A 27410-nucleotide genomic window follows, 5' to 3' on the forward strand; every position below is an offset into this window, starting at 1 on the left:
ATAAGGTAATGTATAGAAAGTTTTTACTACAGTATCTTATAGAAAAACACAAGAACTCTTTTCCATAATCTTTTCCTTGAAGATGGAAATCAGAGACCATGAATGTGGGAGATTGAGGACTAGAATTGAAGGCATTCAAGTTATTACATTAAAGACTATATTATATTGACTCTACATTTTTCATATTATACAAGTTCATTGATATATACAATTTAAATGATGTACATATCTCTATACTGTACTCATATATAAAGTCTGCTGTCTACCTATTATCATTCTGCCTTTTACATAGAATTATTATACATTCTGCTTTTTATACAAAAATTATTTCACAATGCCTGTTTCAAGCCACTGAAAAATGCTTTCCATTATATTGCACTATCAGAATTAAAATGCTACATTTTTAACCTGAAGAGATAGATATCTTGGATAATAATTTCTTCTAAATTGAGTTATGTGTAGGATTGTGTTTTTTTGCAGCAAAAATGAATGTGGATATACATAGTTACTGCTTGCCAGAACAACTGGTAAGTTAAAAGCCAGGGGTGCACATCTTGGCTGTTGCTCCGTGACAGACTTGATGTATAGGGCACTGCTACATGTGGTTAATAAATCTGATTGAGGCAGGAGTCAGATGGAGGTGACACAGTGAAGCCAAGTCAGAAGGTTAACAGTAGCAAAATTCCATGGTGGTTAAAATAATGGCCAGTAGTTACAAGGGACAATTTCAGGAACCATGTTCAGTTTTGGACCATTATGATTTAATACATTATTACAGTGCCTGCATAATCTTCTTAATTTAAATAAGTCAAGGCTAAATAATAATACAATAGCAAATACTTGCTCTAAATTGCTAGTAAAGTATAGATTTTTCAGGGAAGAAGTTTAGATAATATTCATTATATATATATTTAGTTATATGTGTGTGCATATATCTATATGTCTGTCTATCTATCAAACAAATTTATGTATACTATCTAAAATTAGGGCCCATAATTTATTAATTTTTACATAAAACTAAAATTAAGACTACATTGACTATAGTCAGTGTTTTTGGAGGCCCAAACTGGGAACCACTGGAAATGTAGACAAAATGAGGAAAAAAAAAAAAGAATTGCATATAAGCATTTTTACTATTTGTAAGTAATTCATGTGTCTTCCTAAATGCTAGATAGCAGAGGCTGAGATGTTGAAACCAATGTCTCTGCACAGAAAGAACTGAGAAGCGAGCCATTAAAACATCCACTAAACCATGTGACTGAAAAGCAGTCTGCAGCCAGCTTGATACTGATGGCACTTCCTCAATTTCTTGGCATTGGCTGTGGGGTGAAAGACCGGTTGTACCACAGGAAGATTCCCAGAATCAGGCCTCACACATCACAGGACTTTGTTTAGAGAGAGATTCACTTCGAGTCTCCTACTTAACCATGTTAGGAAACTATCTTGGATAGCTGGTGTGCAGACTATTAATTTGATCCCTATGTCAAATTAATGTGAGAAAACTGTTCTACTCTGAATTTTCTTCTGAAATGAGTACCAGGTGTTCTCATTTAGACTCTGTCTAGAACAATGGCTATCTGCTACTCTAAAATACTCCCAATGTCCCTTCTCCTTATTATTATCATCATAACAATGTTATTGCTTTTGCCTACATGGTCTTCTCCTATGTCCATCCAATCCCTAGTGTGATGCTTTAAAACCAAGGAGGAGTTAGTAAGTGCTGCTCAAGTTTGGATCTGGTATATTTTCCAAAGGCCCATAATTTAAATGCTTAGTGCTCAGTGTGGTGGTTTGAATAAGCTTGGCCCTATTAGGAGGTGTTGCCTTGTTGGAGTAGGTGTGGCTTTGTTTTGAGGAAGTATGTCACTGTGGAGGTGGGCTTTGACATCCTTCTCCTAGCTGCCTAGAAGTCAGATTTCTCCTGTTAGCCTTTGGATCAAGGTGTAGAACTTTACCTTCAAGGAACTTTATCTTCATTGTTTGGGGTTAAAGGTGTGCACTATGAGTGTGTCTGTATTCCAGCTAGAGGGATTAAAAATATGTCCTAAGAGTTGAGCCATGTCACAACTAGAAACAGGCTTTTTTTTTTGTAGATCACAGAATGGGATTCATGGCTAGACTGAATCTCAGAATCTGAAAGCCAACCCCCATTACATGTTGTTCTTGATAAGAGTTGCCTTGGTCATCTTATTTCTTCACAGCAATGGAAACCCTCACTCAGATACTCAGTTTTTTTTCTGTTGGAAAATAGTAAAATCATTATGCGACTGAAGATGGTGAGGGGGCAGAGGGCAATGGAGGAGCATCCTTGAAGGACTGCCTGTCAGTCACTTCTGCTTCCTTTCCATTCATTGCACCCTGGCTGCCATGAAGTGAGGAGCTTCATGACCAGGAGCACCCAGCGTACGGCCTCGTGATAGACCATGGACTGTGCCTCAAACCAAAGCCTTCCTCCTTCCAGGTTGATTATCTTGGGTATTCTATTATAGTAAAGTAACTATGTAGGCAATACAAAAGTCTATGTCCTCTGAATTCACTAATCTTTGCCTTGTGCTCTCTAGATGTTTTGTAGGCATTGATTTGTGCATCTGCGTGGGAAAAGATAAAAACAGATGATTTTCTTATCACTGTGCTATAAAACCAACATGATCACTCCTTCCCCACCAGCCCTTTTATGTTAAATCTCTTACACTGTACCTAGCATAATGCAGATTAGGAAAATATTGTGGAAATGAATTCAAAGCAGATAGGGTTACTATTTGTGATGATTGATGCTGATTATTAACTTGACAGGATTTAAAATCACCTAAGAGGCAAGTCTCTGGGCAAACATGGGAGCCATTAACTTGATTAGGTTAGGGTCTGGGCATGCTTGTGAGGCATCCTTTGGATATGATTAATTGATGTGGGAAGACCCTCTTTAACTGTGGGCAGCACATTTTCAAGGGCTAAGGTCCTTGAATAAATAAAAGGGAGAAAGCAAACTGAGCATTGCTTGCTCTCCTCTGCCTGAGGATGCGATGTGACCAAGTAGTGAAAACACCAGCTGTCATGATTTCTTATCATATTGGCCTATACCCGTGGCCTGTGAGCCCAAATCGACCTTTCCTTCTTATGTCATTTTGCTATTTTGTCACAGCAATAGGAGAAAAAGAACAGTATCTCTGTGAATGGTGCCCTACATTTGAACCCTGAGCTCTATGCCGTCTCTGGGAACAGTACATTTGAGTCCTGGGCTCTAACTGCAATGGAATTTTGTCACTCACATGTTGATGGTAGGGTAAAGAACATGAGTGATGTTCAACTGATGACATAACAATGAAAAGGTATTGCAGGATATTGATCAAACCATGAAGCCTCTTGCTGAAATACGGACACACTCATAGTGCACACCTTTAATCCAGACAACAATTATATCAGGCAAATAAAAGATACTCTCACAAAAAGTTAGTCAAAACATAGTAATAACCATACATTGTTCCATCTATATTTAATGGAGTAGCTTGATGACTATAGAAAGGTTTTGAAAGTAGCCTTCATTTTTTACTTTTGAATGGGATTAAGTTGATAAGCATACTTCATGTTTCCCCTTAAATACTGCCTCTGATATACTGAAACTAGTACTCTAGTATATTTTATGTGTATAGTGTTCAAAAAAATACAAGAAATGTATTTTGAAGATGTTTTAGAACACACACAGGTGTGGCAAGCAATTTGGATTCTCTCTGCACTTCAACTGGACACGAAGAGCGAAGAACTAGCAATTTGCTTACTAATTACAGGAATAAACTTTGAAATGGAGAGAAAATTCCACTCTTTTGAGTGAGCACAGAGGGACTCTTACACAAGATGGTCTAAGTTAAACCTGACGTTATTGCCCCTGTGCATTTGGCTATTTTCCTATAAGCTTTCTTTTATAGTCACACCAAATTCACATAAAATATATGTTAATACATTCTTAAGTTAGGCTTCTAGTGGCAACCATAAATTTTAATAGCACATTCAAATTTCTTTGCAAGGTTACATGTATCTTGTTCTTGCTTCAGAATGGGTCACATCTATTGTTTCTCCACCAGCACATGCTCAAACTGAACTCAGCTTCTGATCCCACGCTCTGGAACTGAACCATTCTTTTAGAGGTGAATTTGACTGACCAACCTTATCGCATGGAGAAGGGTGATCCTCCTGCTGTACTTTCACAAAAGGGAGTATAGTGGTATTTCAGCATGGCAATCAAAGACCATTTATAAGGAGCAAGACATAAGAAAAAAAGTCTATGTAAAATGGAGCTACATTTTTTTTAATATATATTTTGCTTTGTATCTTCTTTTATAAGATGGGGAGGAAATGACATTAAGTGTCTCACCAGGCTGCTCACCAGGGGATAAAGTAATTATGTAATAATTATTTAAAATACAGTTGCTACTATTAAAATTAGTAAAATTAGCCATGAAGTAGAAGACAGGACCATGAAATCAAGTTTGAATTTTATTTCAGGTTTTACAACATTTTTCTTGGTTATTTGGGAATTCATACCATGAACTGTAAGCACACTCTCATTCCAGTCCTAGATCTGCCTCTCCACCATTGTAATGACCACCCCCCCCCCAAAAAAAAAAAGAGAAGGGAAAAAAAAACGAAAAAGGAAGTAAGCAAACAAAAACTAAAAGAAAACAAAAAGCCTAATAAGTCCAGTTAGTGTCACCCATATAGTCACTGGGGCATGGTCAAACTCCTGGAGGAGAGCCTCTTAGAGAAAACAGATTCCTTCCCACCTGCTACCCCATCAGAAGCCTTTAATTGTAGAAGGCGACTCTTCAACATCCTTACCACATTTTCCCTTATGCTTTGCTCAGTTTGCATTCTTTTATTATTATTATTATTATTATTATTATTATTATTATTGGATATTTTATATATTTACATTTCAAATGTTATCCTCTTTCCCCATTTCCCCTACCCCAGAAACCCCCTATTCCATCTCCCTTCTTCCTGCTTCTATGAAGGTGTACCTCCACCCACCTACCCATTTCTCCCCTCCCCCAAATTCCCCTACACTGGGGCATCAAGCCTTCACAGGACCAAGGGCCTCTTCTCCCATTGATGTCCCATAAGGCCATTTTCTGCTATGTATGTGACTAGAGCCATGGGTCCCTCCATGTGTACTCCTTGGTTGGTTGGTTGATTGATATTTTTGTTCTTCCTATGGGGTTGCAAATCCGTTCAGCTCCTTCAGCCCTTTTTCTAACTCCTCCATTGGGGACCCTGTGATCAATCCAATGGTTGGCTGCAAGCATCTGCCTCTGTATATGTCAGGCTCTGGAAGAGCCTCTTAGGAGACAGCTATATAAGGCTCCTGCCAGCATGCACTTCTTGGCATCCACAATAGTGTCTGCATTTGGTGACAGTATATGGGATAGATCTTCAGTTGGGGCAGTCTCTGGACACTTCAGACTCTACTCCACACTTTGCTGGCTTTCTGTCTAGCTTGTTTTGTTTTTTGTTTGTTTGTTTGTTTTGGTGGAGGGATGGGGTGAAGTGGGGGTAGGGGTTGTTGCAGAAACCTTTTATATCCCTCTTTCTCAATTGTGAGTCTGTAGTTATCACTACCACAGCAAAAGTAGCTTCTTTCCCCTTCACAGTCAGTAGGAGCACAGACCATGGTCTTGTGTGTGGTTTGTGAAGACATGAACCACCGCATCCACATGGTCTCCTGCATCAGTATGTGGTATGGCTCTCAGCATAGTCTCTTGGTGACAATACAGACCACAGACACCAACAAAGACCCCAGCTATGAGAGGGCCACAGACTCAGACATGGCCCTTGGTGGCAACATAGGCTACTCACATCAGTACAGCCCCCTGTGGCAGCAGGGACCTGGACATCATTATGGCCTCAGGCAGTGGCCCAGACAAAGGACATCCTTATGTGCTTTGGTGGGACCTTAGGCCAGTGACATCAACATTGCTCCCTGCTGCTGTAGGATCACAGATATCCATTCACATGAACCTTGGGCTTCAACACAACCTAGGGCAGAGGATGATAGCAAGTGCCCTCATGGGCATCAGGGGCCATAGAGGTCTTTCAAGGAAGTCCAGTCCATAAAATAACCCGTTCTTCATCCTGGACATCCTGTTGTTGCTCAGAACCAGGGCAATTGTGAGGCTGGGCATTGTGCTGAGGGTCAAGTCAGAGTCAAAGCTCCAGGCTGCTGTATACCCTGTAGGACCTACTCAGTAGCAACACATTCCTTTGCCTATCACAGGTGCCTCCCACACCTATCGCTGCTAGATTCTCCAGCTCCACCTCTCTCTACTGCTCACTCGTTGCTCAATTCTTCCATCTTTTCCACCTCTCCGACAAATATTTGTTTGTTGGAGCAACAATGGGAACTGCACTGTGTCACATAACATAAACACAAACACATACACACATTTACAAAAACATTTATTTTTTTCATTTATTGCAAGGAGTCTGCTTCAAGGTTTCTAGCTTCTGAAGCACCATACAAATTGGACGATTGATGAGACTTGTTTCAGATACCCTGCTGTTGCCTGGGGCATGGTGCTCCTGCCACTCTGGTTCTGCACAAATGCCTCCTTCAAGAGCTCCAGTATCTCCTAATGAGGTAGATACTCAGGTAGAAAACTGCACCCAGGCAGGGTTCAGCCTGGCTTCTGCCCCCTGAGTTTTATTTAACGAGACATACTTCTAAAATTACTTTAAAGTATTTCCTTCCATATTGACATTGGAGGAAAAGAATGCTAGAAATGAAACAATCTACCTTGCTTAGGAGGTACTTATAGAGGAAGCTCACACAGCCAGGCACTCAGCAAATGGCAGAAGGTTCTGAAGCCATACTATGTCTACTGATAGCACCTATCACAATCCCAGAGTTTTCTGGGCAGCTTGAAGTTACTCAGTAACTAGCTCTGAAAATGATTAACCTTTCTATCCTTTGAGATGGGCATCACCAACTCTGTTGCAGAAACAATTTGCTCCTATTTTAGTTCTTCAGTCTGTATCTGTGTCTTCAAACTGCCACAGTTTGAACAGTTAAAGGTCATTTCTTTGCTCAATTTGCCTATGAATTCATTGGTCATTTTCCATTCCACATGGTAAATGCTCTTACCAGAAGGCAACACTTTTCAAGAGAACACAAACAGAAAATATCAGCTCTGTCACCTAGGAACATCTGATGACATTTACCAAATCTAAAGTGACAGTTTAGTTACTCTATACCAGCGAAGGAGACAATGGATACATTTTTGTTTATATTCTGTATTTTTAAATTTAGTTAAAAGTTATTTATGTGTGTGTGTGTGTTGTACCTCTGTGTATTTCTATGCACCATGAGTATAATGCTCATAGAGGCCAGAGAGCTTCCGACACCCAGGAACTGGAACTGTAGGCAGCTGTGAGACATCTGATTAGGAACTCTGAAGACAAAACCCTAGTCCTCTGCAAGAACAGTCAGTGCTCTAACTACTGAGAAACCTCACTACCCCCTTATTAGTTTTACTTTTGACTTAAAACAATACTTTGTTTTATGCACAGCAATTCAATTTACACGTTAACTGATATTACAATAGAATGATTTGATACAGTTTTAAATAGAAGGAAAATGGAAAAAATAGAAAACTTTTTAATAAGAAAAATATAAGGGCTATTTATTGCCTAGAAGCATATGAAATATTTAATAAATTGAAGGTAGTTTTTTTTTTTTTCCTTTTGGCCACTGTTTAGAGAACACTGTTTAGGTACCATGTGTCTGAATGATGTTAGCAAAAAGTATCCACAACACTATTTGTTATGATGTTGAAATCATGGAACGTTGTGAAAGAACTCAAGCATTGTAACTATTAGAAAGCTGAATTTTGGGATCTGTCAAGTAAAATCATAACATGTTAAGATACATGTTCATTTAAGTTTCTCTGAGGTCATCATTTTATCCCAAGCTCCCTCGGAGTCTTAGAGGCAGCACCATGTTCTATATCCTAAGTTGATGGGCAGACTTTTAAAACTTGGGTCTTAAGGAAGATCCAAGAGTGCTGCTACTGAACGGAGTGTGTGTGTGTGTGTGTGTGTGTGTGAGTGTGTGTGTATATGTTTAACGGCAACAAATCACTTACTAATCACTAAGGAATAAACAAAACAACACTAGTAGAGAATACTGCCTGCAAGAAAAGAAATAGACTAGAGACATATACCAACACACAAGTCTTAAACATAGCTACAAACCAGAGCTTTATGTTGAATTTAGAAGGAAAATGAAAGCATAATTACATCATTGTCAGCAGTGGGAGGAGCTAACCAACTGAGATACTTTTTAGATGATATATTTCAGAAAGCCTAAGAAATATTTTCTTCTATGAAAAATTTCATACAGGAAAACAGATTAAAGGGTAGAAGAATACATACATGATCCATTGTTCAGTAATGAGGACAGGTTTTATGCTTCAACAAGGACTTGATGTGAAACAAACACAGACCTATTTGGAGTAGGAGTTGAAGTTGGAGTGATCTCAAGTCGCTTAGGATTAATGTTATAATAGAAATAAAATGGAATCCAAGAAGTGGCTGCCATAGCACTTTAAATATATTTCTAATGGGAGAAAAATTAAAGGTTAAAATAAAAAATGAATCAGGAGCTTTTTTTTTTTTTTTTTTTTTGAGCATGTTAATGACAGAGCGGCCAGGAGACGGGATACCTACCATGGAATGTGACCCCATGGGACCTCAACATTTCCAAGTAATTCTTAAGTCAAAGCAGGCTGTAAAATTGGGTTTCCTTTTAGCTCCTTGATTGACGTCTCTGAATGTGGAGTTATCTTTACTTTTCCTATGTAGCAAATGATAGTGATTCCCTATAGCATTGTTACGTACTCATTGCTTTGGAGAGGGTAGTATGGTGTCTTCTCATTTATACTCTCTCTAAAGGTGACATTGATCAATGCCAAGATATGGGTAAATGGCATTATCAAACTGATTGGATTTAAAATCACTATGGAAACACATTTCTGGCTAGTAAGGGAGTTTTCAAATAGGTTTAACTGGGTAGGGGGAGATCTGTCTTGAATACAGATGGCACTAACTTATGGCCTGGGCTCCTGGAAGGAAAAAGTGAGCCAGGTACCAGTATTCCTCTCTTGGCTTCCTGACGACAGCTGTAATATGATCAACTAATTTGCCCCCGCCCCCTCCACACACACACCTGCCCTGTCTCTTCCCCACCATGATGGGCCAAAATAAACCTCTTCATCTATGAACTGTTTTGGTCAGAGATATTGTCACAGCAACGAAAAAGATAGCTACTCTAAATATTTTTACTTGTTTGCATTTTTGCATGGCTAATGTTCGAGTCTGCTAGTAGAGTGGGTTTACACAGTTGAAGAGATAAACTTCCTTTGATTACAGGTGGATAAATCAAACAGAAAGGAATAAGAGTGTATAATGTTACGTACATGTGAGTATCAGAGAGACTTTCTGTAGCCTTGAAACATGGAACAGAACCAGGAGTAAATCATCCCCAAAAGGAAATTTAATTGAGATGAATAAATATAAAAAGGAGGGAGAATGGGGGTTGGGGAGAAAATACTTAAATAAATAAAGTAGTGAGGCATTTCTAAGTGGGAATACAGAAAAACAAGTGTCAGATTTAATGTTACATATCACATACTGTGGATGATATAGGATTTACTGCTTAGTGTCCAAGAGAGAGCACAGGCAGTAAGATTCCACATGTGATGAAGGCAGTCCCTGGGGTAATAACAGTAAGGTGACTTGGACACCCTTCCTAGTTTTGCTATCAAAACACCAAAGTATATTTGCTCGTTTTTGTTGAAAGGCAGCATTTTTCAGCTCAAGGACTTCCCCCAAGACCTCGTGAAAAATCTACTACTACAACAACAACAGCAACAACAACAGCAGCAGCAGCAACAACTACTACTACTACTAGTAGCAGTTGTTATTTTTCTCTTCTTCCTTCTCCTCCTCCTTCTCCTCCTCCCCACCTCCTCCTCCTCCTCCTCTGTCTTCTCCTTCCTCTTCTTCTTCCTCTTCTTCTAAATAGCATGGATGGCTAAATGGTTGGCCTCAGTGAAAACCACACACTTTGGGATTCTTGATGCTGACCTCATATAGTCCTAGTGTTCCTTCTTTGCCGAAACTGAGTGAAAATGTTTCCCTTTTTATTACCAGCAGCTTTAGGAAGCCTGGCTTTATGACGCTTGGCATTTAGGAAACTACAGTTCCATACATTGGAAGGGATACTAGATCACTGCATCTCAGCCCCTGAAATTACACCCCACCCCCAACCGTAAGTCATAGTTAATATCCAAGGGTTTCACTTTGTATTGGTGACCTGGATCAGGGTCTATCACTTTTGAAGAGCTTGTCTATAACAATTCAGATCAGTGTTTAGCTTTTCTCTTTTCCTTTCTGCATTACTGAGCAGATCTTGCCACTGAGGGACACTTAATGGTATGCCTGGCAGTGTGATGGACAGAACCACATTTAGCTCCCAGGGAATCATTCTAAAACACGTGGACTGCAGTGAATATTTGAGAAGCAGAACAACAGATGCTTCTTCTTTTTAAAATTTTCATGAACTCATAATCCAATTCAATACTTTAAAATCATTTACAGAGCTCTAAATTTCTCCCATTGGTTTAAGAATAAGTACTGGACATGAAATATTTAGATCAGTCTATTTACTGATATGACAGCTCAGAGGAGATAAAAATTAGAATATATAAAACAGAACTTTTATTTAAAATATAAAACTATATATGAAATATTTAAGCAGTTTCTTTAAGATACACATTAAGCTTTAATGTGTCTGGTTCAAACACCTTGTATGTGGATGACAACAGAGCATTGATAACTATCTTGAGCTTAGATGTCTTGGACTCAGGTCTTGTCATTTTTGCTCAAAGATCAAGGGTCTTAATTCTGAACTACAGCATCACTGTGTTATCAATGTAAAGTCAAAATTTTACTTATGTCACTGACTGTTGATATTTTCAAAGGAGAAAATGGGTAAAAACACTTCCAAAGTTTAAAGTACTGTGTTATTTTTAAATAGCTTGCAATATGAATGGTTTCCTTATGCCTTTTCCTATTTGATTAGATGTAGCTGACCTTTTCCCCATTCTCTCCTGTCTTCCATTCTCTGCCTCATTCTAGCTTAAACTTTCTCAGCCTTACTCCTTATACTTTTTTTTTTATCACTTCTGATTTCTATCCAACCTCCCTACTTAAATCAGTCCTCCCTCACCAATACACCCATGCTCATTCAGCTTTTTATCCTCCAAGTTATCATTTGGTACCAAGAAACCCCTGAACATTTAGACATCTTAAGTCATAAAAATGGAGAAGACTCAACTCTTCCTTTTCTTCCCCTGTAACTGCAATTAAAACCCTTGATGATTCAATAGTCAATCATAAAAAAATTCTGAAAGAAGCAGGCAGATTCGTTAGGGAAGTTAGGATTTAAGCAAGGACAACACCATCAGCCTCTAGGATTCTTTATCCCTCTCATGTTTCAGACTATGCATCAAGGCAGTCTCAGCCCAAAGCAGACAACAGGATCATATCACTGAAGAAGGAAGAGAGCAAATGAGAAGAACCCTGCTCCTTTTGGAAAAATATCCAGGACCAGGGAAGAGTACAAGGGACCTGGGGGAAGCCTCATCCCAAATACTATTTGCCAGGATGATACATTTTCTACGTTACCCATGGCATCATCAAGAGTAAACAAGAAGAGAAGAAAAATCATGTAAAACACTTGTCATCTCATAGATCTCACATCCCTATTACAGAGAACCTGTGACCTACAGAGTTACCTTGCATCACCATTTGACCCAAGGGGCACCAGGAGTCCGCTGTACTAGAAGCTCTCAAGTCAGGAGTAAGCAAAAATTTTATTGTAAGGGCTCAAAAATACTAAATTGCAGTTGGAACTTAAAAACATAAAACAGGCTAAAACTTAACTATGAAATTCAAACAAGGGCACTTCTGAAACAAAGATTTTACTTCAAATGCCCATTTTTAAAAAAGTGTATAGAAAATGTCTAAGATAAACTTAAATACAACTCCTTATAGCAAGGATGAGGAAAGCCACAACTGGATGAGAAAATGGCAACTGACACTAATTAAATAAATGTTTGACCTGCATGACAGTGACTTTGCAGCAGTTATAAAGAAGTGACCAGGCATGGCAGTTAATCACATGGCAAGTACACTTACATGTGCAACTATTAGGCAATTCAGATCCTCAAGATTCACATTAAAAAAGAAAATACCATGTAGAAAATTTGAAAGAGAAATATAACATAAATTAAAATGTTATATAGACATAGATTAAAATTGCAGAATTGCAGAAGGTATATTTATATAATTCAGTCACCAAATTCAACAACATGGAAAAGATGTACCAATTTTTCTTATATGACCACGTAGAAGAAACAGAGCAATTTCTATAAACTCACAATTCACCAAAGCTAAATAAAATGAAGCCCATGACCCCAATCCTTTCATCATGCTGAATTCAACTGAACTTTCAATTAAAAATTCCAGTCGGGAGAACATCCAGGTTAGGTCATCACCCTGGAGAATGCCTAAAGAATAATGGAGAGACAGGCTACACATTCTCTTACAGGAAGGAGATAGGGTGACATCACTATTCTTGGTTGTCACCTTGACACACTGTGAAGAGAAGAGGGACCCTCAACTGAAGAGCTGCCTAACTGAGCTTGGCCTGTAAGCATTACTGTAGGACATTTTTCATTGCTAATTGATGGGGCAGCTCACTATGGGTGGTGCCACACCTGGGCAGGTGGGCGTGGCCTACATAAGAAAGCTAGCTGATCAGGAAACTGAGCAACAGGTAAGCAGGCTTCCTCTCTGCCCCGACTTCTCTTGAGGAGGGACTGTAACATGAAACAAACTTTCCCCACCAAGTTGCCTGTGGTCATAGTGTTTACTATAGTAACAGAAAAGAAACTACAGCAGGTGGGTCAGAGTATCAATTCATATCAGGACGGGGGCAAAGCTAGGTTGTGGATTGCTTGCCTTACACATGCAAAACCTGGACTCCAGGCCTTATACTGCAAAGGAAAACAGAAAATGAAAACTCACCACACCACATGTACACATTTTATGTGACTATATTGCTTAGATAAAAGTGTACAAAAAGGAAAATTATAGACTAATATTGCTCACAGACACCAAATCCTCAATAAAATATAAGCACATTAACAAATCACATAAACACACAAAACGCATGAAGAATTATACACCATGACTAACTTAGGCTTAAAAATCACTCCATATAAATATACTACATGAATAGTTCACATCAGAAATAAAATTGTCTAAGTGAAAAATTTTGTAGGTAGAAATCAAGTCATATGGAATCTAGCAAAAGTTTCTATAGCTTACACATGGCTTTGGTCAAATCATACAAAATCAACACAACAAAATCAATGGCTTTTCTGTATGTAAAAAGTGCATATTATCATAATGAGATTAGAACACAATTCTATGTACATCTCTAAAAAAAAAGACAGCTTATGTATACACTAAAAACATACTCAATATGTTTTTCTGGAAAATTAAGAAAGCAGTGAGGGAAAAATCAAGTAAGACACCAGCAATAAGAATTATCATGCCCATGAATTGGAACACATCATAATTAAAGACAGTATATTACTTCTCCCCATATTGACTTATCGATTCAATGTAATTCCTCTCAGAATACCAGTAAGATGTTGTGTAGTCATAGACAAAACTTCTAAAAATCATTTGGACAAGTAGGGATCCTAATAAATAAAGCAAATTGATCAAGAGTAAAGTAGGAATTACTACTGTGTGTAGCTAAGTCTCACAAGGTAGCTATGAAAGTTGAGAGATGATGGCATGGCTGAAAAGTGCATGGATGGTGGGATGCAAAGATGTGTGGCAGAGCACATGGAATCACTGGCAGGAAGCTAGCCTTCAATAGCGGTGCTCACTGGGCATCCCCAGACACAAGTGAAAGGAATGACCCCAGCCTCAGACACAGACACGGCACATGAACTAACTGAAACACAGCTCACTGCTTAGAAACCTGGCCAGGATTTACAAAACCCATGAGGGAACCTTAGGGGTCTGGGCCTAGCTGACTCATAAAACATGACACGAGGTAGGCTAATGAAAACCGAAACATCTGTACAAGTTCCCATGAAAAGGACGGAAGGACAAATTAGATATCTGCATAAGTTCCTGTGAAGAGGAAGAAAGGATAAATTACAGACTAGAACAAGGTGTTTCCAGGGAGTATACCCTGAAATAATTCATATCCTAGGTCAAAAATGCCCAAAAGCTACTAAAAAGAAATCAGTCAAAATGGGTAAAACCATGACATGGCATTTCATTGTTTATCACCTACAGAGAACAAGTATTTACAGGGAAAGATGCTTGATATCAGCTATCAGGAAAATTCTAACTGGAATGGCTAAAATTAGGAAATATCCTTACCAGCAAATAATGGTAAAGAATTCTTTATAGTAATACACTTCTAAGTTCTTAGCAAGTTCTTCAGAGTAAAAGTGTTTGATTATGTTAAACATATTTGAGAAATTAGGATTACTAATTATCAAAAAGATTTAAATGAGAAAATAATCCAGACTTTTCATGCAAAGACAAACTAGGCAATCTAAAACCAGCATTTAAAAGATATATGGAAAACTTTATTGGTGTCAATTTTATAAAACTCATTTAAGAAATGGCTTGAAACTTACATCAAGTTTCTTCCCTTGAAAAGCATTATACCCAGAATGTATCATAAAACATGACTTTTTCTGAATTCACTTTTTTTTTAAAGATCAAGTTCAAAGGACTAGTTAATGTCAGTTGAAATGTAAGTTTATGGAGGCAGCAGTTAAAACTGATTTCCTTTTCTCTAGTAACTTAAGTAAACTCAATCCCCAGATCTTGAATCCAGATATGAAGCCATCAAGTCAGTTGATGCAGATGTAATTATTATATTGTGAAAATTTAAGTCGTTTTTACAAAACAGAGAAGAAAACACCAGTCTAATACTATCAAGCTGGAAGTAGCTAGTCGGAAAATTTTAGCCCTCATGGATCTGTTCACTTCCAACTCTCCAAGAACCTTAGAGAAGCCCAATGCTGTTACTGTATAGGTCAGGTCTTCCCTCTACCCTCTCCATCCCTGTCCTTTAGGAGGCTCATTTGCTGAGTACTATCTAAGGGAACTGAACTTACAGGGCAATAAGCAACATCCTCCCTGTATATGAAACTAAGTCCTTTTGGAAGAAAGAGAATTCTTCTCCTATAGATAGGTAAGAATCTCCAAGCTAGAGAATCATTCCCTTGCCTGCGAGAGTTTGGAGCCCATTTTCCTGGCTACACAATGACAGGATTTCTTCTCCTGAACATAGCATTGGGTGATGTTCCTGAGCTGAGTCATATTTTAAATTTAACAGAACTATTCCAGCAAACAACTTTTATTTTGTGCACATGCATGTGTTTATATTTGTGTACATGCACATTGTTTGTATGATTGTGTGAGTGTGAGTGTGTGTGCAAGCCTGGGCAGGTGTATTTGTGTGCAAAGATCTGCATATGTGTGTATTCATGCACACACACAAGAGGCCAGATGTTGATATGATATCTCAATCAGTCACCACCTTACTTTCCGAGACAGGCTCTTACCCCGAACCTGGAGCCCATCAGTTTAGTTTGACTGCCTGGTCAGTGAGCCCCTGGGGTCTATTTATCTCCTCCTGCCCTGTCTGGGACTACGGGCAGCCGTTGTTATGTTCAGGTTTTTTTTTTTTTTAAATGTGCTTGATGTGGATCAAGTTCAGATATTCATGTTTGTATAACAAGCCCTTTACGAACTGACCTATCTTCCAGCATCTATCTGACTTTTGATAATCTCTCCCACTTGATGATTATTGTGGGATTTGTCACAATAGGAACAGCTATCATTCAAAGTGTCTTGGGAGAAGTGTCACGCTGCTGACTCTGAGGGTGAAAATGTGATGGTATTTTACACATAACTTAACCATTTTGCATCCAAATTATTCAATAGCTAGCTTTTCCCCCCTCTGGCTTTTTAAATACGACTATATTGGATTACTAACCACTACTCCTCCAAATTCTATTATTAGAATCCAGTAGTAGGTGGAAACCTCTTTTTCTGCCATGTACACTGGTGCTAAAACTTCCAAACTGCACCGAGCACAATGAGCTTGGTATTTTAAACCATCCTGTGAGAAGGGAGTTGCTTTATGTTTAGTGGGTGTATTCACTTTCAGACTAAAGGGCCAAGTGATTGCTTTCCTGTAAACAGAGAAAAGAAACCATTTATTTCCTATCAGATCATCCTTTATCCCCATGAAGGGGATACCATGAAAGCTATGGGTACTCACACTAAGAAGAAATATGTTATTGGCCTTTTTAATCTTTGTAAGGATCATTTCAGTCAGTTGAGAGCCCCTCCCATTTTTCTTTCTCTTAGCTTCCGATTATAACTGTCAAGAAATTAAGCAACTATATTAAGAGATGTGAAGATGTATATATTAATAGATCCGTAGAAAACATCCATACACACATAAAACATTCAACTTAGAGAGTTTGTGAACCTGCTATGGTGCCATATACCCATAATGCCAGTACTGAGAAGAATGAGACAGAAGGATTGTGAGGCTGAGGTCTGTCTGGACTGGGCTATGTTGTAAGGCCCTTTCTCTCCCCCTCAAAACCTGGTTTTAAAATAGCTGCACTCAAGTTTCTCCTTCGAGGTAGGTTTGACCTATGTGAAAATCTGGGTTCAATGCTGAAAGAGGTCAGAGAACAACCTAACCTTTGACATTGCAGCATGATATGGTTACCTAGAAAGTTCATGTTTAAAATGTATTCTATCAAGTCAAGACATGCGCGTGTGTGTGCGCGCACACACACACACACACACACACACACACACACACACACACTCCCCTCATTAAAGTTCTCCTACAATGTATGAGTAGGTTTCTACTTTGTGCTAGTTCATAGCTATCCTTGGCCACATATGGCTGGTAGGCTGTAGGTTGGATAGAATGTTTAAAATTCTGTGTAGCAGGGAAACCTGGTGAACTTCGGGAAGATTTTTAACTCCTCATATTGACCCAGGGATCTTAGAAATCTGAGTTCAGACCTGATTTGTGAGGAGAGGCCTTGATGGAGGTAAGGGAAATGAGTGAACTGCATGGGAATCCTGAGAGATTGTCGTGATGAGACAGAGAATACAGACAGCTGGTTCCAAGACCTCTGACAATTATTCCCCAACCTTTGTTAAAGCTGGACAACTGCAGAGCCTACACACACACACACACACACACACACACATACACACATCCCAAGCTCAAATTCCTGAAAATTGAAAACAAACCCACAAACAATGACACAACTAGCCTAGACTCTCGTGCAGTCCTATAGTCTTGAGAAGAAAACGCTTAGAAATATCAGTGTACAAGATGTGCCAAGAGAGAAGGCCCCACATGATGAGACAGATGAAAATTTATGCTAGGTATCAAACCCAGCCCACCTTTAATTTTGTACACTCTCAGAGTGAAGTTTATACACTTTAAATAGTTAACAAAAGGTGACTTTGTTCCATGAAAGCATCCAGAAGCTACACTTCTGGGTTTATAATTAAGAATTTGTTGGCACAGACTCATGACCACCACATACTCCTTTCTCTGTTGTAGCAGAATGAGTACATGCAAAAAGGCTGAGGTGCCCTTCGAAGCCTAGAATACACTACCTGGCCCCTTTCAGACAGTCTCTGCCAAACTGCATTAGGATGTTAGCTGAAAACTCTGGCATACAACTGCCCAGAGAACGAGGACAAACCAGAGACTGACCACATCTCACCAGAAATCAATCAATCCAACTTCAGACTGGCTCCATCCTGGATTGGATCATGGAAACTGACAGTGAGTCTCTCTGCCTAGCATCTCATCTGCAGAGGGATACCACCATGTGGATGACCCACAGTTTGTAGATACACATTTCACACACATTGGAGAATTCAGAAAATTACTACACCAACCTCTTGTGTCTGAGCTGAAATTGATGCCCAGCTGTCTTAACCATCAGCCTCAGAGTGATCCCTCAATGCTTTAACAATCAGCAGTAATTTATGTTATTTAAAGAAAGGAAAACAAACAAACAAACACAAAAAGCAGTATTATCCCAAAGCACTTTTTTTTTTTTTGGCAAGAAAACATAAATTACATATCCAGAATAGTATTAATCCCATGAAATAAATGTGAGTTTGTAATGCCCAGCATCCTAGCAATATATGTAATGTCTATGAATTATTTTGTAGAAAATGAAAACAACAATACCTGCCTAGCACTAAGACATCCTGACCAAATGTTCTCTAGACCTCATTTTTCAAGGACATACAGTTTTAGGGCACTGGCATTGCATTTGGGCATCTACTATCCAGAGAACCCAGATAAATACAGACATGTAAAAAATTAACAGTGGAAATGCAAGATGCTGTTTTTACTCATCTCTCAGGACGTAGAGGTTTGATCTTCGTAATTTATTTTGAATGAAAAGGGCAACTCAAAGGAGCCAGACAGCTGAGAAGAGCAGTGGTCACAAATAGAAAAATTGTTAGATTCACTTTAATTAGAGCACACTAAGGTTACGCAGCTGTGGCCTCAGTAAATTGCAACTTTCACATATAGCACATGAGGTCATTTTAATTTACAGTCTACCACAGTTTGCAATACATGTCTCAGTGTTGTCAATGCAATGTAACCTAGTTGTACATAAAGAAAAAAACAAAACACTTTATATAATGACACTATAGGCCGTATCCATATACAGCTGTACTCTAAAACGGAATAATAAATGTAAGTATAAAAGGAAAGCTAAATATAGATTTGATTGCCATTGGTTATATATACATTTATCTGATTATACAGTTGAAGTTTTAAATTTAAAATTTAATTTGGCAGTATATTTATCCTGATTTTATAATAGGAACCCACAATATTATTTCAGGAAATTAGAGTTATTGTTAAAAAACAAAACAAAACAAAGAGCTTCGAGAATTAGAGGTTTTTTTTCTATACTTAAAGCAAACTTTTAAAAAAGTTTAAATATTTCCCATTACACTTATCGACTTTATGTGTCCATCAGTGATATATGCTTCCATATGGGGCTCCAAATTTTGATTAAAAAGGCTACAAATGTGGTCAAATAATAAATCATTAGATGAGTATAAGTATTTAAGTAAATGATAAGAACTCGATTTACATTATAATTTTAGAAATTACAAGGATCCTCAATTACAGACCTCATCTATGTAATTTACTAATTTACAAACACAGCTTGAATTCATCTGGTACCCTAAATTATTTTAAAAAATTCTTTTCATACATGCAAACAGTCCATTTTTAAGCAACCATCTGCAATTCTTCTAGGACCTGGAAAGTGGTAAGGACCATCTAGGACACTCATTCAATTATTTTTTTTTTTTATTTAATTGCCTGTCTGTAGAAGGCAACCTTTCTTTACACTACCATTCCTTACTAACTGGCAGGATGTGGTTGCCTTTGAGGGGGGTACACCAAATATTATTTACAGTTTTGCTTTTCTATGCATCACAGCTGCTCTAGCTGAAAGACCAGAATCCTCAGAGAAACACATTGCAAACAAAAGTCCTTAGTAGGTGGGGAAAGCCGGGCCAGAAGTCAAATAGAACCCACAGAGATGACAAAGATGGGATATTCGGCAGAATCTCCTCGGGGAGGAACAGTAAAGCACATGGCTCCGCTGAAATGCCGGAGTTCACGCTCTTCTATCTGAGCAGTAAATACTACATTTGGAAATGGTTTCAGCCAGTCCACTGCCTTTTTACATAAGAACCTCTTTTAAGAATCGCAAACATCCCCAAAGTGCACGGCTGCAAAATGATCAAAACTTAATAACCTACCATTTTCTTTGCACTCTTCTGGAGGTTTAGCCTTTTTCGCAAGTCGCGGATCCAGCCATGATGTTGTCTTTGTGTTATGGCTGAAAAGAAAAGAGATCACTCTGAAAAGACACATACTAAAAGGAATCAAGTTTATTCCTTGAGAAAAAAAAATTAAAAAAAAAAAAAAGCCGGTTAGTCCAACAAAATTGCAATCGATACACTTAATTTGCTTACTGGTTCTAAGTAGCCCTGAAGGAGGTGTAAGAGTAATTGTGCAAGGCAGCTGTAAATTTGGCAACCTCAGCTCCCTGTCCTCAAAGCAGCTATTTTTATTAAAATCAACTAGAATGTTGCCAAGTTAACCTCATTGAAAATGCAGAACTCATCCAGAGCGAAAGGAATTTATTACAAACACAGGATTCTCCAGTTGGGCGAGCACAGTCCTTACACGCCGACGGTTTCCTGCCTTTTGCAGAAGCGGCATTTTCATCTTAAATCTGCCCTTTTCATAAACAATTGTTTTTGTTAACCACAGAGCTGGCATGGGCTGTACAAAAGTGATGCAAATTACAGCATGTTCCTGGGAGTCCTACATTTTCTCCAAATGTGATTAATAGCAATTTTATTTACTCACATTAAGCTATCTCACTCCTAAATACTTCTATCCCAGCCAGGAAAGGAGTAGATAAAAATGTTTGCAGTCTAATGTTTTTGGAATGAAATTTCTAGGAAAGCAAAGGAAAGAAAAACCTTGTTTAGAAGGAAAAAATATTTCCTTTTCTAACTTCAGAAATCTAGAAGAAAAAGAGATGTTCTCAGAGACTTTCTTAAAGGGGTCATGTCATCACTTGTGTTAGGATCACCTGGTAGACTTTTTAACAATGCATTCTGGGTCTTTGCAGAACTCCCAGTTCTGGTTTTTGCTGAGGATGTGAAATACGATTTGTGAGAGGCAGGCCATTGCTACAAATTCTCTGTCATTGACAGGCAATCCAGGTGACACCTATGCATTATATTTCGGGACTACTCAATGTCTCAGTTGGTGGTTAGAACTGAACAGTTGACTCTGTACAGTTGTAACATGGGGGCTCATGAACCAATGGGCAAATAATGAGGAATTTAGTGTCTGTTAAGTCTTTAAGAAGAGAATAGGCAAAGTCAGAGGAACTGGGAAGTATGAGATTTACACAAGAAACAATCAAAAGAGCAATGAAAGAACATAGGAGGTTCAGCTCACAGTGGACCTAATGGATACACTGGGATCCAGACAGACATCTTGTATATTTCCTTTTCAGCTATAGCAGAGTCTCAGATATCAGCCAGACAATCAGAGGTACTGGAAGTGAAGGTCAGAAACATTTCCTCCAGAGTACAATCATTAACAGAATCTTGAGACTGTTTTCTACTTCACAAAGGAGATCTCAAGCCAGCAAAAGGGGAGGATACAGCCGAGATGCACTTTGGAAAGTCAGCTGAGGCATCCAAGCATTCTTCAAGCAGCATTTTCTAGATGAGCTTTGTTCGTCTGCTTCTAAGGAGGGGATCTCTGCTTCTAAGGAGGGGATCTCTGTTCTGAGACCGATGTCCTGCTTGGCTTTCCATGGCTTTGATGAGTCCTATGACCCAAAGCAACTTCAGAGAAGAACAGGTTGCTTGGCTTACATTTCTGTCATAGTCTGCCATCCAGAAAAGCCAGGGCAGGAGCTTCAGGTGGGAACTGAAGCAGAGACCACCAAGAACTCTGCTAACTAGCTTGTTCTTGATGGTTCTCTCAGCCTACTTTCTTATACACCCAGGACTACCTGCCCAGCCTTTGCACTGCTCTGAGCTCCCTAGGCCCCTCACATCAATCATTAATCAAGAAAATGCCCACAGGTATGTAATTCTACAGGGCATTCTGATTGAAGTAACCCCCAATTGAAGTTGTTCCCCTTTCTCAGTGATTGTAGTGTCAAGGTGACAAAAACAGTCAAAAAAATAAAAATACCTAAAACATAACAAAACTCCTCAACGCTAACCAGCACAAACATTAAGATCCGTGAGTTATGAAATTCAGAGGCCAAGGAAATCCCCTTTTCCTTTAGTCATTCCTGTGAGGCAAGGAGAAAATCCTACCTGTAACGATCCTCAGCTGTATGAGCAGTCAGCAGCAGAGGGTCTGGATGGGACGCTAATGGCTTAATCAGGTAATGTCTGTGAAGTCGACCACCAAATAAATCATCTAGCAAATATGCCAGCTTTTACCCATCCCTCAATTTGACCTCTCTACATCTGGTGTTGCCACATTATCAAGTTTCGAGAGGGTTGAAATTATTGTGGACATGTTCATCTGGTCCTAGTCAGATATCAACATAATCCATTACTTTCCACTTAACTGAGGTGAGTGTTCTGAACATGGGGATCAGGAAACAGGCACTAGGTATGTTAGTGTTTTATGATAGAGGAGAAGCACGCACCTCAGTGAGAAGTTCACAGGTGCCTGTGTGTGTGTGCCTGTGTGTGTGTGTGCCTGTGTGTGTGTGTGCCTGTGTGTGTGTGTGTGTGTGCCTGTGTGTGTGTGCCTCTGTGTGTGTGCTTGCACACACATGTGCCTGTGCTTGTGTGTGTGTTTGGTGGGTTCGGTGTACATGTTTATCAGTGACCATTTTGTATCAGGTAGGGGAATACATCAGGAGATAGGCAAGAGGCAGAAATGTCCCCCCTTTTCATCCACACTTGGCTTTTTAAAATTCTTTATCTCTTTTGGAGAAAAGTAATTTCCAAGTTCTTTAGACTATCCATAAAAGCAACTATATCTATGGGTAAATATTAAGGGGCCATTAGTATGCCACCACAGGAGTCAAATTACCATTTCTATACCACATTCGCATAGGTCTCAAACACTGGCTAATTTAGGAAAGAGCTGTGAGCTCCCAGCTTTGCTGAGTTTATATAAAGCATTTCATTACAGAATGGATTTTTAGGTTGAACTAGTGTTAGCAGTGTGTCACTTTAATACATTTTGACAGATTGAGTCTCTTATAGTTAACAGTATTTTTAGCTGTTCTTCAGAAATGATTCTGAAAGAAATGTGGGTAGTAGTTACCTCCAGTAATTGTCTTAAACATCACATGAAGACACAGCACAGTATTTTTCAATAGTGGCGCTCAGCAGCCTTGTAATTTGCATGCTCCTCCAAGATGCCTTACAAAGGGGATATTTTTAATGCCTTTGGGAGACAACACACTAAATAGCTTTTCCACTTCCCTCAAATTATGTATTTTAAACCTTAATAATTCCATTTGAGGATAGGATTTAATGTTGGGCAGGAAACCACACAAAATGGAATTGTTGAGAGTTCCCCCGACCCCCCAGTCTGGATGCTATCTCTTCTTAAATTCAAGGAAGGAATTTCTTTTCATTTTGCTAGCTAGGGAAGATTCAGGTGCTTGGCATCAATTTTCTATATCTATCCAAGATGTGTGTCACCAAAAATGACATTAAAAGGAAATGCTGCTGCAGTATAATCTTATACTGTGCTTTTCACCGATGGGCTTATTTATACCGTGCTTCAACGGAGATGGACCTATTTAGGTTCCATTTACACAGAGACTGTTCTTATTCTAGTGGATAAATGGTACATATATTTCCAGGAGCTTTGAATCATAGTAATGTCTCAATTTACATGTTTCTATAGATGAAGCTAAATGTTCATGAAAAGAGTCAATAGCTATTCAGGTTTAGTTGATGTCATATTTAATAACCTTGATGAAAATCCAAAATGCATGGCTTGTCCTATCTACCCAAAAACCTCATGTTAAACTACACATTAAGTACTGTAATAAACTATAGAGGACTATAATAAGCCAGAACTGGAGAGTCATTCAAATGCAACATTCTAGTTTAAATTCATATCCAGATACCTTGGAGGATTTGCACAGATTGACCTACAAGTGGATCAGGAGTGCCCATACGTGTTGTGCCCTTAACCTTTGCCAAGTTGGCAAAGCATCAAGTTAAATAATAACATTTCATCTTCTCACGTAAAACGTGCTTCATCTCAATGGGAGAAGCTACTTATAGCACAGCAGTCACGTGGAGGCAAAGCTGCAGAGCCTGCCTCTCACTTCTGATTGGTTCCTTGTGGCTGAAAATCATCATGCATCCACTTTACAGATGCAGAAGCAGAGGTTGAGAAGCCCTGGGTAACTTGTCCAAGGTTACATAACCCACACATGGAGCTGAAAGGACTGGAGTAAACCCAGAGCCAAGCAGTCCCACACTCATGTGTTTGACTATCTGAAAGAAGACATGTGTGTTGTTTCCCAGTCTCTTTTTCATAGGAACATGTTTCTCTCCTCTACTAGTGGTTATCAGGGATCTAGTCTGATCTTCTGATAGTCATTTAGAAGAAACTTTTCATACGACTTGAAGGTTGTAATCACTAAATCCACTGAACGTGCTGAATGCCTTGTGCTCAGCAGGTATTTGCCATATTAAACTGCATGTGCACAGAGAGCACTCGGGGTGAGCAGGTGCCAATAATGCTACTAGAAAAGTGTTCTTCCTGAAGTCAACTTAAATTTCCGATTCAAGACACTGGCAAATTACGTTTCAATCCTTCACATCTGACTTCTTCCCTCCTAAAATAAAATTTTCTAAAGAACACATATTTGTGTAATTTCCATACGAATATTAGGTCTCCGGATTTAAAGTAAAGACTATACTAAAATAATGATTGGAGATATAGCTCAGTGGTAGTGTTTGTGGAGTCAGCATAAGACCTTAGGTTTAAGTCCATGTAATGTCAAAAAAGAAATTTAAGTTAATCAGAAAATGCTACAAACAGGTATTCAGTGGAGCAGAACTTAATAATTTTTCTAAAGTTTATGCTGTGCTTTCTCCCCCATTCCATATTTCTCACACCTCTTGTCCCCCCCCCCCCCGTCAGGATTCAAACCCCATTCTTAGGAGTAACTCACTTCAAACTCATCTTTAAGGCATGCTTTCTTTCCCTTCTCTTTCTGTTTGATTTCTTTCACCTTTATTCTGACTTTTTCATACATTGTCAGCTGGGCCAAAACAAGGTTTCTTGTATTCTATGCATTCTTGGATGGTTTTCTTTTACAATTTAAATTTGATGAGTGCTACTAATTCAATGTTTCTTCCCATTCTCTGTAAGTCAACAGGTTGAGTCAGGAGATAATTGAAATGAGTGTGGACATTCAGGTTTAAAAAGCAGTCATTGTGTAGTTTCAGAATAAAAGTAAGACAGACTGTTGACTGTATTTTACTAAAATCTTAACTAGAGTTATTTAAAGGCATATGAATTTATTCCTATATCATAGCCAAAACAAAGCAAAACAACTCAGAATTATCTCCTTTTCCAAAAACTTTCTCTTCTTTCTGTATTTTCATTAAAAAAGAAACCATTAGAGGCTCAATAGATATAAGTGGTTGGAAATATATTACCTCTAATTAATTTTGGATATTTTCCCTCATATGATTTATTAAAAGACTTACTTTATGAGAATGCGAATTCATATAACATTTCTTTTCATGCATGTAGCAAGTATTTTCTAAAAGAAATTTTATTGTAACTATTGTTTTCCCTATTAGAGATATACATTTTGTAAGATTTTGCCTAAAATACTTATTTCTTGTCTGAAGTTTAACCATGAATCTTGTGCAGGTACAGAAAACCATGTAGAAAGGAAAAATATGAAGTGTATCTATTATCTTTCTAAAATATATAAAGCAGATGCAGTCAAGCTTTGTGCCTGGAAGTAACATGCCGTGCCGAGAAGAGAAAGTGGTCCTCTGATGTTGCAAGTTAAGAAAAAAGGCTTCTATTTCTTCACAATAAATTCCCAAAGTATTTTATCTTCTAACTGCAGGAAGCTTTTTTGCTGGACATGATTAATGATGATTTACTTAAACGTAACAAGATACAGAAATAGGAACAAAAAGGAAACACAGTGTGTGTGTGTGTGTGTGTGTGTGTGTGTGTGTGTGTGTTTACAGCTTAAAACAATTCCATCTCTTACATAGATTTGAAAACCAGATGCACTGGTAGCATTTTCCACATGTGTTTCCAGTGTCAAAGCCCGTCATTGAAAACTGCATTATTTAAGGTGCCAAAGTGTCCACACCACTCTTGAAAATGGTAGGAAGCAACAGGTTCTTGTTGCCTCTTTGTTTTTTGTTTTTTTGTTTTTTTGTTTTTGCCAAAGCAATAGCAGTCTGTCTTGTGTCACTAACTACACTGACTCCCAAACAAAGAAACTATGTGATGGGATCCCCAAAGCATGTCAATTGAGATTAACACCATGGCCACTCTTCTTTATGGAACATTTAGCCTCTGGGAGAGGGTATTTCCGGTTAAGATACGTACTGAACAAAAAGCATGTGTAATATAAAAGTTCACTCTGACTATGTTTGTTTACATATTAGAAGTAGTATGGGATAATGGAAGTAGCTCTGTAGGGTGACAGCTATGGAACTTTGAGATTGATTCAAGGCTGCCTCCGTACCTTGTTTATAAAGTAGCTATGTGCTATGTGCTGCTATGTGCATACTAGACAGCACCGTAGATCCTTGAAGAACAAGGCTCCTGAAGACAAACTACACAGCAAGCAACCCAAACCTTGTTAGTTTATTCAACTAGTGTATGTGTAAAACCGTTCTTGATGCACACCACGTATGTAGTAAATATTTGTTAAATAAACAAAAGAAAGGAATACTGGCTCTATCATTTCTCGGTTCCACAGCTTCTTGGCAAGCAGCTATTGATTTATGTAAGCCTCATATTCATAATGTGAGGATTAAATGAACAGAGTGTGAATGTTTAACATATTAGCTATTTTTGTTAAGGTAATTTAAACACAGCCTGAAAAAAACAGGCATTCAGTATAGGATAAATCATTCAAAATTGTATTTGCATATTTCTCATTTGAATTTATAATGAGTATGCTGCCTATTATAAATGATAATATATTAATAAAGATGATGCTGACTCAAGGAAACTACCAGCCTTTATAGTCTTCAAAACTGTCAGATATAAGTCATTATTACTGTTAAAAGTATGTTAGGGAGAATATGATCCCTCATAATTTAAAACGATTTTGCTAAAAATTATCTTAAGATAGTCCCTTCTCCCCACTAACATGTCATTGTAGATGATAAAAAAAAAAAAAAAAAAAAAAAAAAAAACCTCCATTTATCACTTACCTAAAGAAGTAGTATTGAAAATTAGGAATCAATCTACCTCGAGACCCAGCTATAACACTCCTGGGTCTTATACTCCAAGGATGCTCCACCCTACCACAATGATACTTGCTCAAATATGTTCACTGTGGTTTTATTCATAGTAGTCAGAAACCGTAAACAACATAGATGTCTCTCAACTCAAGAATGGATAAAGAAAATGAGGTATAACTACA

General features: G+C 38.4%; 1 protein-coding gene across 9 annotated transcripts in view; it reads right to left on the reverse strand.

Annotated features, from left to right (window-relative positions):
* Positions 1 to 27410, reverse strand: part of Magi2 (membrane associated guanylate kinase, WW and PDZ domain containing 2) — a 1489420-nt gene that overhangs the window by 471994 nt on the left and 990016 nt on the right. For all 9 annotated transcript variants that reach the window (XM_085836468.1, XM_085836467.1, XM_021161941.3 and 6 more), the window contains one exon: positions 20008 to 20087. In XM_085836468.1, coding sequence (XP_085692594.1) covers positions 20008 to 20087 — 80 coding nt within the window. The remainder of the gene's footprint in view (positions 1 to 20007; positions 20088 to 27410) is intronic.

Source organism: Mus caroli, unplaced genomic scaffold (genome assembly GCF_978045245.1).
Source record: "Mus caroli unplaced genomic scaffold, Mus_caroli_1 scaffold_4, whole genome shotgun sequence".
Lineage (NCBI taxonomy): Eukaryota > Metazoa > Chordata > Mammalia > Rodentia > Muridae > Mus > Mus caroli.